The sequence below is a fragment of the Pseudogymnoascus destructans genome (genome assembly GCF_001641265.1).
Source record: "Pseudogymnoascus destructans isolate 20631-21 unplaced genomic scaffold scaffold_9, whole genome shotgun sequence".
In the NCBI taxonomy this organism is placed as follows: Eukaryota; Fungi; Ascomycota; class Leotiomycetes; order Thelebolales; family Thelebolaceae; genus Pseudogymnoascus; species Pseudogymnoascus destructans.
This window is the reverse complement of record NW_020167528.1, coordinates 1,263,519-1,283,473: the sequence shown is the minus strand read 5'-3', so window position 1 is coordinate 1,283,473 and position 19,955 is coordinate 1,263,519. Positions and strand designations below refer to the sequence as shown.

Genomic DNA, 19,955 nt, shown 5'->3' with positions numbered 1-19,955 from the left:
TCCCAATCCCACTCCCACTCCCACTCCCAACACCCCTCCACACCCTCTCAATTCCCCTCCCCCTCCCCAACCCTCCACCAAGCACTCAAGCAATCGACCCCCCCTCGCCTCACCTCCCTCCCCCCATCCCCCACCACGGACCCCAACCCCCTCACCACCCCCCCCTCAACCTGACCACAACAGCAACCTCCCACACCTTTGGCAAAATCTCAAGGCACTCCAGCGCGCGCACCTTCACTTCCCTGCTTTCCGTTCCGGTAGCACACGCCAACAACCTCTTCACCAGCGCTGCATCGTGCTCTTGTAGCGCCCTTGGGCTACTCGTTGCAGCGGAGCGCAGAACTGCAATGGATGCCTTTTTTGTGGACGCGGGGGAGGAATCAAGGGATTGCAGGAGTGGAGGGATGAGGGATGGGATGAAAGGCGTGATATACTCTTCTGGTGCGTGGGCTAGGAGGCCTGATAGCGCAACCAGAACATTCGTCTTTGTTGGCCCCGACGTGCTGGTAGAGGAGAAAGTGGACAGAAGTTCCGGGACAGCGGTGTGGAAAAGTCGCTGTTGCGCGAGAGGGCGGATGAGAGCGTGTTGTCGACGCGTGAGGAGGGGTGAGGGGGCGAGGAGGTGGGTGAATGCTTGTGCGGCTAACTGACCCGTTGGAGCGGGGAGGGAGAGCGCGGTTAGGAGAGCGGTGGATAGTTGTGTAGCCACAGGAAGCCCGGCGAGGAGGGAGGCATGCGTGCATGTCGTCAAAGTCTGGATCGTTAACTTCGCTTCCTGCGCCGGCAGCGTGGGGAGGGTAGTGAAGCGACCCAGAAGTTGTGCTGTTACAGCCGGAGTGAGGGCCGCGAATTTGTTGATCAGGAGGGAGAGGATGTCGAGGAGGGTAGAGCGGAGGGAGGGGGTGCAGGCGGTGGTGGTGAGGTAGGTGATGAGGTTTGTGGCGGCGGCGGTGGTGTTGATGGTGAGGATTCGCTTTTTGACGGGAAGAGTTGCTGGTGGTGGGCCGGTGACGATGACGGCGGCGGGTTTGGTGATGCGGTTGTCACGGCGGAGGGTGGCGAGGATGTACTTAGTCAGGGTGAGAACGTGAAGTTTATCGGCGGGGCCGGACAGAAGGTCCAACTGCGCGTCGAGGATGTCCACACGCTTTGATATGTCGGTGGTGGCGGAGAGGTCGTCGTCGGGGAGGTCGTCCGGTGAAGTCACGGCGACGCAGGCGGCGGTGAAGTCATCGTACGCGACGCTCAAAGCAAATGCTCTCTCAAAGATCCAATACTGCTCATCAAAGCCCATACCGGAAGTGGCAGCCATGATGATTCTCCCCACGACCTCCAGAAACGTGTCATCAGGCTGCGCCTTGCCACCTGCGGTCTCCAAATCACGGGTCCCGACATACCACTTCTTCGCATTCACCTTGAGCGCTGCAGTGCGACGGAGTAGTTCATCAACAAGACTGCGATAGCCCTCCTCATCTCTCATCGCGACCTCACCATTCTCACTCTGCGCCTGCCTCTGCTCGACCGCGTATAAGATCCCTGCAAGCACCAGGTGTCCATACTTCTGTGTCTCGTTCGCACGAACGACGATATCCAATTTGCTTAACAATCTCCGCAGGAGCGTGTCCATAACTCGTCCCCTAGACCCAATATCTCCCAGGGCCTGAAGCACAGCGAGTTTGTCCGCAACTGTCTCCCCGCCTTCCAAAACATCCGGCAGCGCAGCCAGGAGCACGGGGAACGCCTGCTCAGTAACCAAACTGGTATATGCCACCGCGCACTCCTGCAGCGCCTTGATTGCCTCTTTTCTCACCGGCTCCTTCACATCCGCCGTCTCGAGCACAACGCCGGCCAAAAACTGGACATACGAGTCCAAACTCCCCTTCTCCAGGAACTGCGGCAGCCTCAGCAGTTTCGCTAGGCCCTGCATGGCCGCAACACGGAACTGCTTGTCATCGCACTGGGTATCCCTGGCGACACCCATATACATCGCCGTCAGCTCGTCGCGGTAGTATCCAAGTCCCTTGTTCGAAACGCCTACGTCCCCTCCAGCCTCCGACGCGCGGTCAGCGTCAGAGCTGATGCCGTCAATGATCCCCACGGAGCTGAACTCCCACTTATCCTGTCGTCTCAACGCCTCAAATTTGCCATCAAGAAGCAAATTGATCGTCTCGACCACCGCACGCTTGTCGGCTACACTCGCATCCCTCCCGCCAAACTCTTTCAACAGCTCCGGCAGCGCGGCGCGCATGACGAGATGATACGCGAATGGCGACGCGGCAATGATAGATGCCATGATCGCGCCGGCGCTGGCGGAGTACTTTGGGCCATTCTCGCGCAGGCGCGTCATGCACTCATCGACAATGGCGGTTACGTATTCCTGCAGGACGGTGCCGACGAGGTTCTGGATGACGAGGTCACCTGAGAGGCGGGTAGCGATGGCGCCGAGGACGTCCAGGGCTTTAGGGGCTTGCGAGTCATCGCTTGAGTTAAAAATTTCGTATTTCAGCGCGTCCCAAAGGGGGCTGCTCCATTTGGAGACGGTGGTTGGGTGGTAGCGTTCGATGCACGCTTTCATGGTTAGGAGGACGTCCGCTTTGGCGTTCAGACGATTCGGGTCGTCGAGGCGTTGGATGAGGTTCGGGAATATCGACGGAGCGAACCCGCTATACGCTGCGAAGCATTTCCTTAATCGCACGACGAGCTCCGGTGGATCGATGCTGGCGGGATCACTCTTCTTCGCCGAAAAGGTAATCGGAAAGTACCGCGAGAGCATGTCATAAAGATCCTCCTTGAGATTATCGATATCATCGATATCCCACTCCGCCAGTATCACCTCCACCATCGAGAAGATGAGCATCAAGTTCCTCGGATCCCTCTCGCTCGCCGACAACTCAATCAGAATATTAATGAAATCCACACCAGTCTCCTTCATCGTATCGCGGCGCACGCTCAGCAGCTCATTAAGCAGATTATACACTTCGAATCGTGTCATCACCGGCATCTTGGCGAAGTTTCCCTGGGCGACGTTGAAAACCAGCGAGGGCAGCGTCGCCCCACGAGCGGCCTCAAAGCGCAACATCGCCACCAGGTAGCGAAGGGATTGCACGGTCTCTTTGAAGCCGCTCGGGTCGAGGCCGAGGCGTGTCTCGACGAAATTGAAGAGGAGTCGCACTGGGTGGTTGTGTTAGGTGAATTAATTTCCCTCAGAGATAAGGATAAGTAGGAAAGGAAACTCACCATTCGATCGCATCAGGGCGTCGGGTTTGAGCCCGCGCAGGATGGCTGCTACGTACTCCATGGCTATTAGTTGTCAGCTTCGCATTGCCCAATTTCAGATCATCGTTTGTGCCGGGTAAGGGGGGGCGGGTGGACGACGTACTTAATGTCTTCTGCTCGTCGTCGTTCCCGAATAACGGATCATGCAGTGAGAGCACGACATCTCCTAGTTTGGTACTCCCATCTTCGAGTCCTGCGGAAATCAAATGTCAGCTTTGCTCATGTACATACAGGTATGTGAGCCCCCATCACCACCACGCCGGCGACATCTAGGTATCCTCCCTCTCCAGAAGAACAAATCAAGCACATACCTTTAACAACACTATCCACAATCTCCATCCTCCTAGGCCCCTCAGGCGCCAACAAATACGCCGTTGCCGTGAGCGAGTCCTCCATCTTGATTGTTGGTGGAGGTGACAAGCAAAAAGGCAGTTGCAATGCGGTTGTTAAGAAATCGGAGTGATGGCGGGAAGATGGTGGATTAGTGGGGCGGGGGTTGTTACTGCCGGCGCTATGCCTGATGGAGTGGGCGGTGAGGGGAGGGGTTGTCGCCGAGACGATGTGAGAATTGGGTGGGACAGGCACGGTCCTTTCGATTCTCATGCAGCTTCGCCGAGAATTCTTATAGCTCGAGTAACTCTCCGCCGCCTTCCGCGGTCTTCCGCCATATCTTCTATTCAAATTTACGAGGTGGCAGTTTACTATTGATGCTCATCGTGGAGCTTCGCCGACAATTCTTACGGCTTGAGTAACCCTCTGCCGTCTTCCACCATCTTCCACCATAACTCTGATTACCCAAACTTCCCTCGTCTGCGGTTACTATTGCTGCTCGTGGTGGCTGTTCGGCGGGGTTTTTATGGAGTTTTTATACAATAAAGCCACTTCTCGGGGTCGGAGCTGCTGAATTTGGCAGGGCGCGGTTGCTGCTTTACGCACCCATTGTTGTAATATGTCACATGATCTCAGCACCACTTCCCCGCAATTTCAGGCAGCAATAGATAGACAGGAATACACACGCATATTACTCAACAGTTATGAGCCCGGAGCAACTCCAAGACGCATTTTGAAGCCTATAGAAACCCGAACGGACCAAAATCAAGTCCTGTGTCCTGGAGTCGAAAAAACCATCATTATGGCGACCCTACAGAAGGCGGGGGTGGTCCTCACAAGCCCTAGAGACTGGGACGAGTGGATAGAGACTATCAAAACTGCTTCAATCAAGGCAGGAGTATGGGGGTATATCGATCCATCAATCGAGGACCCTCCTACACTCCTACAGCCCGTTCGACCTATTCCTGAGTTCGTACGGAGTGCCACGCAAGCTGGTGGTGGTGTTACTGCTCAAACAAGACCTGGAGTGTCAACAAGAGCTTCAGGTAGCCAGACCATCCAACCTTCAGTAGAAGGCCAACAGCAATTAACGCCAATTACGTACGCATCTCTTACAGAAGATCAGAAGGAACAGCTTCTACAAGCTGATTTCCAATATGAGCGCAAGGTGTGGGAAAAGCAGGAGGAAGCAATTCAGGGGCTTCGCTCTAAGATCCAAGAAACCATCAAACGCGACTTCGTACCCTATACCTACAATTGCGATACTCCGTACGATATGCTTAGAAAGCTACGAGACCGGTTCGCACCTACTCAAAGAGCTAGAATCGGAGAATGGAGACTAGAATGGCAAAAGGCTGCGAAAATGCAAAGAGGCAAGGACCTTGAAGACTGGCTCCTAAACTGGGAGAATCTATACACTCAAGGCCGTACGCTACAGGCAACAGAGGTTATCGACCCTCACGACGCTATCTATACCTTCCTTGATGCAATAGGACCTTGCGAATTCCGAGGACCATGGAAACACAAGCTAGAGAAGCAGACAAAGTCGTACGAATTTGAGGAGGTCCTACGACAGTATAGAACCAACCGTAGGCAAGAGAGATTCACCCAGAAACCTAGGGGGGAACATGGAGTTTTCGCACTACAAGAGGATGACAATAGCGACCTACAGCCAACGCTCCAAGGCCGTACGAACAACCTACAACAAGGTCAGCAAGGTCAGAGAGGCAGAAAACAGAAAAATCAGGCTCGACTAGACTGCCCTTGCGGAACAACACACAAGTGGCGGGACTGCCTCTATGTGATGAAGTCAAAGCGTACGAGGCAATGGCGCCCAAATAAAGAGATTGAAGCTAAAGTAGAGGCCTATATAAGTGACAAACCAGGATTCCAGTACGTTATCCAAAAGGCAGAAGAACAGAACAATTTCAACAACCCGAATGGAGTACAATCCCGTACGAATACAGATCCACCTATGTCTTTCACTACAGTCTTCCAAGTCTCCCAAGGACTAAAGCCGAAAACCTCAGCCTATGAGCTCTCTAAAAGCATAATTCTCGACTCTGGAGCTACAATTCACGTCTGCAACGACCGTACGAGGTTCTACAATATCCAAGAATGTCAAGATAATAGCTACCTCTTAGCTGGAGACCAAAGGGTGAAGATTGATGATGATGATGATGATGATGATGATATTTATTTACGTCCAGCAGGAGGCGGGCGAAGCCTGCCACCCTGTAAAACCTCCCGAAGGGTATGGGGACGTCCTATGCTAGGGGTTTATGTACAGAGTATGACCTTAGATGGCATTTCATGCATGTGCGCATGGCCTTATTGCCAGATGTCTGAGTGCCTTCCCCGCCTGTTGGGATGGCGTCAGTTATTTGTTAGAGGGGGTAGTTCCTCTACGGATGGTCCTGGTGGTTCAGGGATGGACGTGCAGCTGGTGGCGCGCTGCTGTGGGAGGTCGAGAGGTGTGTCCTGCCGCCGTGCCGTGGGGTCGGGGCCCCATAGTGTGGTTGCAGGTTAGTGGAGTTGGGGGGGGGTGGGAGTTGTGGTGTTTTAGAGAGGGGTTATTGTGCTGGACCCCTCCAGCCAGGCTGCGTGCGCCTGCTAGTGCGATATCCTCAGGGATTGTGTCGCGTTAGGGCGCTGTCGTGGTTCAGGGTATTTCCTGGGTCGGACCCGGGAAATCACTTCAGGGGCCAGGCCTAGGGCTGGGTGCGCCCGTTGCGCGCAGCGGGCAGTTGTGCGGGCGTGGGGGGGCCTTCCAGTTCCTTTGTTCTAGTCCTGCGTGGCCTCGTCATTCCGATTTCCCCAGCCGGGCCTGGGAGAAGGTTTTGTGGGCTAGGCCTAGGGAAACGTATGCCGGTCTAGAGTAGCCGTTAGCGGGGGCATACCGTGTTAGAACTCCGTGGCCTGGAGGAGAGTGGCGAAGTCAGCTGGTTTAGCCATGAGGCGCGTGAGGTACTCAATGCCAGCGGCTGGGGTGTTTGGTCGGGCTTCTGGTCGCTGTGGCCAGTGGCGAAATTGCGGCTTCACTTGGTAAATGAGGTTCCATTTGTCATACCAGGTGGAGAGCTTAGTGCTGCACTGTGTCCACCAGGCCTGCTGTGCTTTCATCCGGAGGTCTCGGTAGACAGAGCGGATGCCGCTGGCCGTCGGCTGAGAGGCCTGGCCTATGTCGCAGGTGTCCTGGGCCCCAAGTTCTGTGAGTTTGTCTGCTGCTTCGTTGCCATGTATTCCGGTGTGGCCGGGTGACCATCGGATACCGATGTCGAAACATTGCATCGCCTCCTGGCAGGCTATGAAAGCCCATTGGGATGAGTAGGGGGCGTCGCCTCTAAGGCACCAGATGACGGAGGTGCTGTCTATGCACAGCCAGAGGCAGCGCTGGCTGATGTCTGGGGGGAGGCGGAGCGTGTGTTGTAGGGCTTTCCAGGCCCCTATCGCTTCCGCGTCGAAGACGTGCGAGAGGGGGTTGATGGCCCCGTGTCCCGAGGCAATCTGGCGGCCGTTCTGGTAGACGGCGTAGCCGTATCCCACCTTGCGGGCTCCAGAGTGCTGTTGCTCCGACCCGTCTGAGAAGATGGTGACGTCCGTGTATGGTAGGGCTGCCCACCATCGTTTGAAGTGGTTGGAGGTGGTGGTTTTGTCAAGACTGCCTGTTGGGCTGGTGCGGCACCCAGTGGTGAAGTGTGGGGGCCTTAGTATCGGCCGTGGGATGGCGGGGATGATCGTGCCGAGTTGCTGTATCTTGGTCTTTGGGCGCTGTTGGGTTCCAGCACCTCTGCCCCTGGCGATGTGTGGTGGCTGGATGCGCTGGACGAGGGGGTGACAGGCCTCTACTGTTTGGAGTCGCATTGCAAAACGGAGTTTGGCGTCCTCAAGTGCTGCCATCCCGGAGGGTAGGCCGGCGTCACGGAAGAGGGTTATAGTTGGTGTAGTTCGCCAGACGGGGAGGACACCTCTTGCAGCTAGGGCGATAGTCTTCTCGACTAGGTCGACGTGCCACCCGAGTCACGCGCTGACTGTGGTTGTCCTGTTGCCGTGCAGTGGCCTTGCTGGCTTGTGTCAGCCTGCGTACCACGCTTCCGTACCGTACAGGATAGAGGGGAGGATGCAGGTGATGACCGCTTTCCAGAGTGCTGAGGCGGGGGGGCCGTCTGACGTCCGGGCGAGACTGCGGATGTGCCGGGCGACTTGCCGTGCTTTTGCTGCACGTTCCGCGACGTGGCGTCTAAAGGTTAGTTTGCGGTCGAACCACACTCCAAGCCAACGAAGTGCTGGTTGGTCCCCCTCTTTGGTGGCGGATAGGATGGGGTGGATGGTAAGCTAACTCGGCAGGGGGGGGCAGCTAGGCTGTTCTTCTTTGTGAGGTGGATCATCTCAAGCTTCTCTGGGGCGAAAGCGACCTTGTTCTGGGCGCCCCAGCGGATAATGCTGTTTACGTCGTCTGCAAGGAGTTGGACGTTGTCTTCAAGGGAGGAGGAGGCCCTATAGAGGCAGATGTCATCCGCGTAGCCGAAGCGCAGGGTGTTGTCTTTGGCGAGGAGCTCTGCTAGGTACAGCATGTAGAGGACTGGGGAGAGTGGTGATCCTTGGGGGGTGCCGCAGGCGACCTTGTGGTATGGTATGATGGCATCTTCGAGCCTTACCTGTATGTGGCGATCAGTGAGGAAGCTGTTAACAAGCCGTGTGAGTGAGAGTGGCCATCCTTGGGCTGTCATGCGCTCGAGGAGTCGGTTTTTGAGCAGGGCGTCGAAGGCCCCTTGAACATCCATGGTGACCATGGTAACCTCGTTGCCAGCTGCAAGGGCTGTTTCGACGTCGTGGGTAAAGCAGGCGACCAGGTCCATCGCTGAACGTTTGGGGAGGGCGCCCCCATGTTGTGGGCTAAGGACGGAGTGAGTGAGGGCTGTCCAGGCGATCCTGCGGGCGATGATCCGCTCAAGGCCCTTAGAGATGCAGGAGAGGAGAGCGATGGGGCGCCATGAGCGGACGGAGGTCCTGTCCTTCTTGCCGACCTTTGGGAGCATGGCTACTTCGGCGTACTTCCATGGATGGGGAAAGTGATTCATCCGAAGGCAATGGTTGAAGAGGTTGTGGAGGGCGCCCTGGACTTGTGGCCAGCATGCCTTAAGCAGTCTGACTGTGACTCTGTCTGTTCCAGGGGAGGTGCTAGAGACCCCAATAGTGTTCCGTTCAACTTCCTCAAATGATACTCCCTGGTCCCATGGTAGGTGCCCGCTGCCGTTCCAGTTGTGGAGGGGGTCCTCTTCTAGATCGTCTCCAGCGCTGAATCTGTCCAAGACTGCCATTCGTAAGGCCTCAGCTTTCGCCAAGGTACCCTCAATGGTGAGTCCGTCTACTACGAGAGGTGGGCTTGAAGGTTTGACGACAGCTTATGCCAGCCTATGACTTTGTAGAGTGCTTTGTCATCTTGGACGCCGTTGATGACGTGCTTCCAGTAGTCGCGTTTCGCCTGTCGGACTGTGCGGTGGAAGTCGCGTGTGGCTTCGGAGGGGCTGCCTCCTGTGTGGTTGCGCATTAGGAGGTGGTGCTTGTGTGCCTCCTGGCACTGCGGTGTCCACCATGGGGCCGGGCTGCCCTCGCCCCGGTCGGGTCTCCCTACTGTCTGGATGGAGGTGCGGAACACTTCGGTGAGTGCAGTCGCGTATTGGTCAATGTGTGCCGCATCTGCTGTCTCAGGTAGTGGGGTGAGTGTTGCGATGCCGTTTTGTATGAGCCCGGCGAACCTTGGCAGGTCGGATTCGGGTATCCGGTAGTGGTGTTGTTCGAGGGATGTGTGGCCTCTCCCTGGGATGGTCGTTATCTGGGTTTCGTGGTCTGAGCCGCTGTGTAGCCTGGGGTGCACAGCAGTGTGTGCGAAGGGGATGTTGGAGAAGGTGAGGTCTAGGACGTGCCCCGCCCGCTGTGGGCTCTCCTGGGACCCTGATGAAGTCCATGCCGCTATCGCTAGCCCAGCGGGCGAGGGTGAAGATTGAAGCGTTTGGGTCTGTAGATATTACAGTCCAAAACGGGGAGGATAAGAAGTCTCTACGGACTATCACCCTTACAGATACAGCTCTCGTTTCATCCTTCCACACTTCAGTCGCTTCTCTTAGACGATTCATCCAAAAGGGAGTTCATTGGAATACCGCCGCACAAGGACTTACGTACGGAGATCAACCGTTCTGCAACACTCCAATGCTTCATGGACAATGGGTTCTTGAATACATCAAAAATGAGCCTACCCGAGCTGTTTATAGCACTCAGGATCAACAGGACAACGTTGTCCTATCTTCGTACGGACCTCGTAAGGACCTAAAAGGCACTGCAAAGGAATGGCATAACCGCATGGGACACCTAAACCAAAACGCCATTAGAAAACTCCAAGAGAAGACCGCCGGAGTTATGTCATACTGACATTCGTTGCACTCAGTTTGCTATCAAACTCAAGAGCAAACTTAGAAATCTCCTCCTCAAACCTACAAGTCACCATACATATCTTGGCTTATCACACCAACAACAGAAGCAATACTACTCAACAATTGCTGCAAACTCTTCTACTACATCTGTTTATGCTACATACATCACGGCATATCATTTGAACACTCATTGAACAAGTTATTAAGAAAATCTCCTCCTTAAGGGGGTGGGCCAATACTACCACATGGCATATCTCTACCAACTAGAGGCCTAGGAACATGAACGATAGCTCTAGAAGCTTCTACAACCCTCTATGATTCATTACACGTCATCGCTCCTTAGTTACCCACAAGATTGGTTAAGTTATGACATAATTTATCTATAGGTACTCTGACCTTGGACCTCCTTTTCACTTCCTATAGGCTAGGAACCCAAGAGATGGTTCTATGGGATTCTCTTACGTTCACTACATGATTAGCAAGCTAGTTGTGGGTCGCACTTGATTTCTAATACATTTACCAAGCCTGGTTAGTCATGGAAAGTCATGGAAAATGAGAGAACTACACTCCTTTGGCATAAATAGGATTGCCCTTTCCTTAAGAAAGGGCAAGCAGGCAATACAGTAAATCGACTAGCACATACTTCTACGTCTTTTCCAAGCTTCCAAGCATTGATCTTGTTATTCTCTGTTTTTGAAAAGTCAGTGAGGTGCTAACCTCTGACTTACCCCTGAGTTCCCAGACTCAACATTTGTTGCAACTTGTCTGAACCACTTCACTACATCACACACCTGATTGCTGCGTTGTGGAATAGTCTAAGCTACAACCCTTTGGCTCTGTTTCCTAAGACAGTGTGTTGTCTTAGTAAAATCATCCCTTCCTTGGGTGGCTAGATTCTCACATCTGGTGCACCCACCATTACAAGTTATCGTCACAGACCTAGACTCGTACGATACTCAGTGCGAAGTATGCCGACTTACGCATGCTACAAGGCAGATTTCTAGAAGATCTACACCACGCTCAAAAGTGCCATATGAGAAGGTCCACCTTGACCTAATCCAAATGCCAGAGGCGTACGATGGCAGCACACAAGCCTTACACTTCCTATGTGATAATTGCCGCATGAACCACGTCTATATTATTAAGGATAAAACACAAGGAACGCTCCTACAGACGATTAAGGACTTTGTGAGCTACGTACGGAGAAGATGGGGGTTCCAAATCCGCATATTCCACCTAGATGGTGAAGCCTCACTTGGAAATGAATGGGAGGGTTGGATTAAGGACGAAGGATATGAAATCCACATCTCTCCACCCTATACAGCAGAGCCGAACGGAGGAATAGAGAGGTCAGGCCGTACGATAATCACACGATCACGCGCACTTAAAGAATCAGCCAACTTACCAGAAGGAATGTGGCCTGAGATTTTCAAAACAGCAGGGTACCTCATAAACCGCTCACCATCGTCAGTCATAAACGATGAGACCCCGTACGGACTTCTACTCCAGTCCTTACCTACAGAGAGCCAAAAGCCAGAGTTACTTAAGCCATTACTCTCTCATATTCGCGCTTATGGCTGTAGAGCCTATGCCCTTATTCTAAACAAGCCAAAGGAGCAAGGAAAATGCTGGAAACTTAACAGGGCACTCTATGGACTTCGAAGGTCCCCCTTACTCTGGTTTCGAGACTTCTCAGAGACACTCAAGGCTCTAGGCCTCGTACAGGTCCCAGAAGCACAGTGCCTCTTTGTATCTTCAAAGATTATTGTCTTCTTCTATGTTGACGATATTTGCATCCTTAGCCATCCTAGCCACAAAATGGAGGCAACACAGTTCCGTACGAGACTGATGGAAGCGTATGAGTTTCGAGAAATAGGAGAACTTCAATGGTTCTTAGGCATAAGAATTGTGAGGGACCGCACCCAGAAAACCCTATGGCTGTGCCAGGACTCCTATATCGACAAGATCACAACTACGTACGGAGTAGCCTCTATTCGATCCACCCGAACGCCAATGGTTACAGACAACCTAACCCAATTTGACGGCCAGGCAGATAAGCAACAAATCCATCTTTACCAACAGAAAGTAGGATCAGCAAACTACGCAGCAGTTGTAACGAGACCTGATATAGCCCGTACGACACAGAAACTATCGGAATTTCTCATCAATCCAGGCCCAGACCACATGGCTGCAGTCGACAGACTTCTACTCTACCTTAAGGATACTAAGACCCTAGCTCTTCAGTTTGGACCTAATATTCAAGAGGCTCGCTTTCAATGCTCTAGTGACGCTTCGTACGCAGACTGCGAATCAACAAGAAAGAGCACAGAGGGTTATTTGTTTACCTTATTTGGAGGGGCAATAGACTGGCGCTGCTCAAAGCAGAAGACTGTGTCAACATCTACAACAGAGGCAGAGCTTCTAGCTTTGTCCCACAGTGCAAAACAGCTCTATTGGTGGCAGTGTTTCTTCAACACAATCAAACTCGATCTAAACGAGCAATACTCACTTAATTGTGATAATTTGCAGACCGTACGGATCTTACTTAAGGAGTCTCCAAAGCTAGTTACAAAGCTGAAGCATATCGACGTCCACTCACATTGGTTAAGACAGGAGGTTGAGCATCGGAACCTCAATATTAAGTGGATAGCTACGTACGAGATGCCAGCAGACGGCTTTACTAAGGCCCTACCCCATCAGAAGCACAAGGAGTTCATTAAACATTTGAACCTTGTAGACATAAAGCATCTCCTATAGGAGTGCATACATACAACACAACCCCGTACAAAGCACTGGCTACCTTTGTACTATGGAAAGCAGCCCCCTAGACCAAAGAGTCTAGTCTTCTACTTCACTAACTGAAAAGTGAGGCAAGACAAGAATAGCTAATGGATGAGTTCCGTACGGAGGTAGAACTCTCAAAAGCACCAAAGCCGCCTACAGTTACACCTAGTTTTACTATGCGTTCTTATTTCAACTTTCCCAATGGAATACCTTGGGAAATAATAAACATACACTCATTTGGAAGACTACACAACTCCGTACGACATAGATGCAATATATGCATGGAGATTTCACATTCATTTTTCGAAATTCCAAACCCATTTCAACAAAGGGGGGAAGGCAGACAAGAGCAGGAGAAATCCCTGACTTTTACTATACAAAAACAGGAGAATCACCCATTTTCCCACACTCACAACTACGTACGGACCTGTCACATTAAAATTGCAGAGAAATCCACTGTCATTTAGGCCTCATTCACAACCGAGAGCACCAGAACACCGAGAGCACCAGAACACCGAGAGCACCAGAACACCGAGAGCACCAGAACACTGAGAGCACTAGAAGTGAGGCGTACGGAGATTACCCACGAAGCTGAGCAGCAGCTTCTTCATCAATAGCTTTCTGTCGGGCGAAGGCACGGGTGCCAGATCTTTTCCCAGCTTTGGGAGATGGCGGAGGTGGTGGCGTGGCAGGTCTCCAAGTTTTCTTGTGGCCTACTATGTGTTAGTGTCTTACCACAGGCTCCTTCCTGCAGCTCGCCATAGTGATGGCAGGCAGAGAAGAAGGGACGAGCCCGAGCACTGCCCCGATCGTGTACACACTGGTCACAGCCAGCATCCATGTCTCCTACAGCCTGGATGTACCAAGCCGTTGTCTGTTGTGGGTGGTCAGACTCCACCACACCAGCAACACTGTACGGACGGGCCAATTCCACGCCAACCACAATTGGGGGTAGGGATGGTATTTTGACCCTCTCGTACTCCGGCAAGTCATCATGGAGGTCAGCCCTGATCTCAACCAGAGCCATGTCTTGAGGCTTGATTTCACCAATAACAGTCATTGTGAGTCACGTACGGAGCTGTGCGAGAGTGGAAAGTTGGTGCTTGGTAGTGGCGGGGGTGGGGGTAGAAAAAGGTTGTTGGCCCAGAACTCCAAATTCAGACCCATACGGATTTGCCTGCGAGCCTTCCTACTTAGTATGCGGTACTGGGATACATGGGGGGGTGTGTTGTAATATGTCACATGATCTCAGCACCACTTCCCCGCAATTTCAGGCAGCAATAGATAGACAGGAATACACACGCATATTACTCAACACCCATTACCTCCAAGCTAAACCCAAATGCACGTGATCACAGATCGCATCATGGTTTGTTGGAGAGTAGGCCGTGGGCGCTGGGATACGGTGGTATTTGGCCCTATAATGGCAGAATCCCACTACGGCGTCCCAGGATCTCCGACCGGTGCTGGAAACCACCACAGTCTCAACTGGGGTTTCAGCTCTGAAGCCACCAGAATAGGGGGCTTTTGGGGGGTCGAAGCAGAACCTCCGAAAGGCCTACAAATAGCCACGTAGGGTGAGGTTGTTGTTGTTGGGGTTGTGAGCTAGCTCGCTTAGTAAAATGTCTTCAGCTTCACTTTTTGTATGGTAGTAGGCGATAAAGGTGAATTCTCCCACAACAATAGTAAGGACAACAATAGTAAGCGACCTTATTGACGTGTTTTACCCCACAACAACAACCTTCTTCTTCAACCTTCTTCTTCAACCTTCCTTCTTCAACCTTCTTCTTCAACCTTCTTCGTCAACCCCCAACACCCCCAACACCCCCAACACCCCCAACACCCCCAACACCCCCAACACCCCCAACACCACCGACACTTCTAAGATCAAGGAGGTAAGTCTACTCAATCCTTTCTACTTACTTTATAGTAATTGTTATAGTAAGACAGCCACGATGGTTGGAAAACGAAAGAACGACGACGAGAAGTCGAAGAACAAGAATACCCAGCAGGTCACAAAACGCCGCAACAACATGAGTGAAGTTGAACACACAACGCCAAGAGGGCAGATACAGCTGCTGTTTCATATGCCTTGCGAAATCTCCGGGCAACTTCTGAGTTCAAGAACCTCGACAGCCAAGCTCAAGAACGTCGAGTAGATGTAAGGATGCCTTCTCGTCTCTCATTCTAGGGAGTAGACTCCGGGTAGCTGCGGGGTCACGTGTGATCATTTGGGTGGCCTAACCGAGTCGGAACCGAGTCGGATGGGTTTCGGATACTTGAGAAAATCGACTGACGGGGTTCCCCATCATCTTTTTCGTATCCTTCGTAGTAGACCTATAGGATAGCATCCGTTTAGCCTCCGACTCGCACTCTCATATGCTATTACTGTGAGCTGGGTGCCCTGTGTCCTTACAGTAGAAGCCAAAAAGACCGAGGTAGCTCTCAAGCGGTAAGATCTATTCCTATCCACTGTTATAGTAATAAGTATAGTAACATAGAAACAGTGAAAGCATGCAACTGTTGTTCAGCAACGTCTTGGGATTGGTGAGGGAGGGGGGGCATATTCTCTTTGGGACGACGGAAACATTGCTTGGGAAACCGAGGATGAGGATGATGAGGTAGTGCAAGAGGCTATGTGGAGGGAAGATGAGAAGGCCAATGGCGTTGATGATGTTGGAATTCAGAAGATCCAGAGAGAGATGGTGGCACAATCTGTCGCTACAACCAAGGTATGGATGAGAACCCATTACCCATTATATTTGAGCTTTACTAATATAATATAGAAGGTGGATCAGTTGGGATTCTCCCTCTGGCGCCGAAAGTGGAGGGTTGCATACCAATCAACGTTACGACTAATGAAGAAGGTCAACACAGACCCAGACTTCCTTGAGAAATTGCCCCCTGCAATTGATCCAACTACAGGGTAAGTAACTATAGTAATAATTATAGTAACTAGCTAACATCTCTAGGATCTACTACAACAAGGTTCCGCCACATCTATACTTCTCAAAGATGGAAATGGCTGTTTGGAGAAACTTCACCTCATGGAATCTTGATGGTGACATTGCATATCTTCCTGGGCCAGCTGAGTGGTACCCTGATGATTACGATACTACTCAGCATGGTTTCCATGTTGATCTTGATGCTGGCAGAGCATATGAAGCTTGGGAGATGTTGGCTGAAGAAACTGAGCCTACCAATTTCAAGTGGGTCTTGCCATCCGATGATACATTGGTACTGTTGCCTCCAACAAAAGAATCAGAGGAGTTTCTCAGCCAGTTCTACGAAATGTAGATTAGTTTCTTCTTCTACAATAGTCTAGGTAGATCAATACACTACTGTTGACGCTACCACTTCTTAGTTTACTATAAATATTACTATAATTGGCTTATAAGGCTATAGGCCCATAATACCAAAACACGCTACTACCATATACTCCACAAGTAATCTAAAATATTCTAAAGAGGAGAATTCAAGCGAAATAGAGAAGTACGTATAGAATAGATGTAGACCTTAATAAATATTCAGGTTGACTGTTTTATTTTCCTTATAATAATATAATAACGTAACGTATGGGGTAGTTGGACATATGGGGTAGTTGGACAAAAAGTTTATTCTACTCTAGTTGACCGAGTCCTACGTGCCACACACTCCTCCAATTCCAATTCTGGGTCGCTTGAATCGTTCTCTACCTCTTCCTCTTCAAGTTCCTCGTCTACTTCTTCAATTGGCCGTTTGCGTGGCCTTCCACGTGGTCTTTTCTCGGTTGACTTCAACTCTGCCTCCCGGACAATTTTCAACACTTCCTCGGTACTGAATACAAATTCGCCTTGCAACTTAATTCTCTTGCCCGTAGTTCTTTTCTTTCGTGTCTCAAGTATCTCTTTGTACTCTTTTACCTCCTTCCGAAGGATGCTGAGTTCAGCATTCTGACTTTCAACCAGCCTAGTCATTCTCTTGGCATAGCGTCGAGTTGGTGAAGCAGGAGAGTCACAAGTTGCCATACTTGAATTAAATACTAAATTTGCATGCCTTAGTTCAGTTCCATCTGGAGGAGAACTTCGGAGTATTGAGAGATCCAGAGTAGTGATATTGGTTGAGTTTTGAGGAGTGCGAGGTGGTTCGGTTGGTGGAAGTGGAAGGTTAGCCAGAACTCTTTCTGGGAGAAAGGGTATTAAACCTGCTGCCCTCCACCCACTTTTAATGTTTTGAGGTATAAGACCCTTCTCTCGAATACACCGGAAGATTTCAACCCAGTGGGAGCACTGGATTCGCTTTATTCCTGCTCGAGTATACCGATCTACTTCCTGAGCATGAAATCGCTTAAGAGGTCCATACACCGCAACATCAAGTGGTTGGAGTAGATGAGAGCAATGAGGCGGTAGAATAAGAAGGTCGATGTCATTCTCAATGCACAGTGCAATCATATCGCCAGTAATGTGACTAGAATGGCCATCCATAATCAACATTCGCAGGTGATTTCCAGACTTTTTGCGTGACTCAGGCTCAAATACCTTCCGCAACCACTCAAATCCATGACTGTTTGAAGTCCAGCCACTATTACTTGTTGAGAAGTGCCAGTTTGTAGGGGTGTCCTTTGGAATCCAACTTGAATTGGTATTCTTAGCCTTGAATATAATCATAGGTGGTAAAGCACCACCGTCTGCATCAATGCATTCAAGTACAGTTATCCACTCCTGCTTCCCAGCTGTGACCTTCCAATTGGATTTCAAGGTAGAATCAACAATTATTCGCGTGGATTGAGTCTCTCCAACTGCAAAACCTGTCTCATCCATATTATAGATGTTGCATGGCTTGTACTTTCGCTCTTCAATTCGTGCTTTAAACGCGTCAAACCAAGCTGAAATCTTTATAGGAGTGGCTTCTTTATGTCGTGCAGACTCTAGTTGTCTTGAGTAGACCCCTTTAAAGTTTGGATGTCGTTTTAAGAATCTATAGATCCATTCATGGCCTATGGGGGTAGGATTGGTCTGAAGAGTGGTTTGAGAAGACGTGATTTGGACGCGTCGTACGCGAATTTCTTCAGCCATTTCCTTGATCAACATAGGAGTTGCAGGAAAACCCGTGGCAGTGAGACGTGTAATCCATCGTGCTAGTGTATTTTCTTCTGCATTTGAGAGAGCTTGTTCAATTTCGTGAGCTACAGCACGCGTTTTCTTCCCAGACATCCTATCAGCAAGAGTTGACTTAGGAACTTCGAAGTGGTCTGCAGCAAGTCTAATTGATTTGAATTCCTTCAATTGGAGCGCAATGACAGCCTTTTGGATGTTGTCTTCAATCTGAGCATGACTGTATGGTTGTGGGATGTTCATGGTGGAAGGTATGAAGGTTCTGAGTTGGTAGTCGGGCATTTTTGTCCGACTACCCCATACGTTACGTTATTGAATATTTTAAAATATTATGTCTTATAACCAATCTTTAAGTTCGCCAGCACAACCTTATAGCGATGTATTCTCTCTTGATGAGCCTTTATCTAGTAATAGAACACCTGAGATTGAGTCCTCCCAACAACTTAACAACCAATGGGATGGGCTAGAAAAGATCCAAGGTCTAAATGTGCTAAAGTGGACGCCTTCAAAGGCAGACCTATTCAACGACTGGTGGCATTACCAGTCCTGGTATAAAGAGCAGCCAAATATGTTTTTAAGCACTGATAAGCAAATCAACTGGGGGTCAACAACCCGGACCTCATTATCATGGAGACACTTTGACCAAGGAGCTCGAAAATCAACTGGGGAACCAGTAATTGTTTGCCAGAGGTGTTTGAAAATACTCATCCACCCAAGTATTAAAGGCTCAGGGACAAGCACAATGAGCACTCACCTTCGATCAGCTGGGTGTATAAGGAAGTCATCAAACCATTCTACATTACATCAGAGCCAGCTCCGCCTCTCACAATCCTCTCCAGTAAGCAATATTACATATTACTATACTTATTACTATAAACATACCTAACTATTATTTAGAGTATGCGGCTACAACCAGAAGACGACCCAAAGGAAGCATTCTACAGTTACGTTCTTGAGACTGTAGTATCTCTTAACATATCATTCCGATCTGTTGAGAATCCTATTTGGAGAGAGATGGCATTATGGCAGAATCAGAAATATCCACTTCCTTCACCAACAACCTTACGGCGGCGCCTTGATGTTATGGTTAGTAATGCACAGCAGATTGTCCTTCATGGTCTTGTACCTGGGGCAAGGTGTGCATTATCTCTTGACAATTGGTCTAGCCCTGGAACAAGGCACTCCTTTATGGGTATTATGGCAACATTCATTACTGATAAATGGGAATACCGTGAGGCTTTAATTGTGTTTGAGTATCTTGATGGAGCCCATACAGGGAAAGATCTTGCAACCATTGTCCAGCGTGTTATATCCCAATATCACCTCGATGGTAGAGTTCATTGTATTACAACTGATAATGCAAGTAATAATACTTCAATGATGGGGGTTATTAATGACATGGTAAAAGAGCTATCATCAGAGCCAACAAGATACCATGATGGAGTCATTCACCATATATGTTACGACGGAACAAGAAGGCTGGCCAACTACAGGACAGGAAGGAGGGAGGTCGCATGAGACCGGCCCTGGTACCTGGAGGGGCAGCGGGGAATAGTAGTTCCGAAAGTATCACGTGACGGACTCGCAGGATGATGAGAAGAGTCCTAAGAGTCCAGGACTCCGAGGACTCGAGTGAGTTCCCAGGAGTCCACTAGGCACGTGATGGACTCGCAGGATGATGAGAAGAGTCCTAAGAGTCCAGGACTCCGAGGACTCGAGTGAGTTCCCAGGAGTCCACTATGTAATGGTGGGTGCACCAGATATGAGAATCTAGCCACCCAAGGAAGGGATGAATTTACTAAGACAACACACTGTCTTAGGAAACAGAGCCAAAGGGTTGTAGCTTAGACTATTCCACAACGCAGCAATCAGGTGTATGATGTGGTGAAGTGGTTTAGACAAGTTGCAACAAATGTTGAGTCTGAGAACTCAGGGGTAAGTCAGAGGTTAACACCTCACTGACTTTTCAGAAACAAGGAGTAACAAGATGAATGCTTGGAAGCTTGGAAAAGACGTGGAAGTATGTGATAGTCGATTTACT

At 50.5% G+C, this 19,955-nt stretch overlaps 2 protein-coding genes across 2 annotated transcripts; one reads left to right on the top strand and one right to left on the bottom strand.

The window, feature by feature from the left end:
* Positions 1–151: 151 nt before the first annotated feature.
* On the bottom strand, positions 152–3,849 carry VC83_04470 (uncharacterized protein; the record flags this gene model as incomplete). The annotated part of the gene is made up of 3 exons (XM_024468101.1): positions 3,588–3,849; positions 3,238–3,469; positions 152–3,171 (listed from the first exon to the last, which is right to left on the bottom strand). The coding sequence occupies exons 2-3, from the start codon at positions 3,296–3,298 to the stop codon at positions 152–154; spliced, it is 3,081 nt and encodes a 1,026-aa protein (XP_024324529.1). The 5' UTR covers positions 3,299–3,469; positions 3,588–3,849.
* Positions 3,850–14,776: 10,927 nt separating this feature from the next.
* On the top strand, positions 14,777–16,118 carry VC83_04469 (uncharacterized protein; the record flags this gene model as incomplete). Its single annotated transcript, XM_024468100.1, has 4 exons — positions 14,777–14,971; positions 15,335–15,553; positions 15,608–15,747; positions 15,794–16,118. 4 exons carry the CDS (start codon positions 14,777–14,779, stop codon positions 16,116–16,118), a joined length of 879 nt encoding a protein of 292 aa, XP_024324344.1.
* Positions 16,119–19,955: the final 3,837 nt, after the last annotated feature.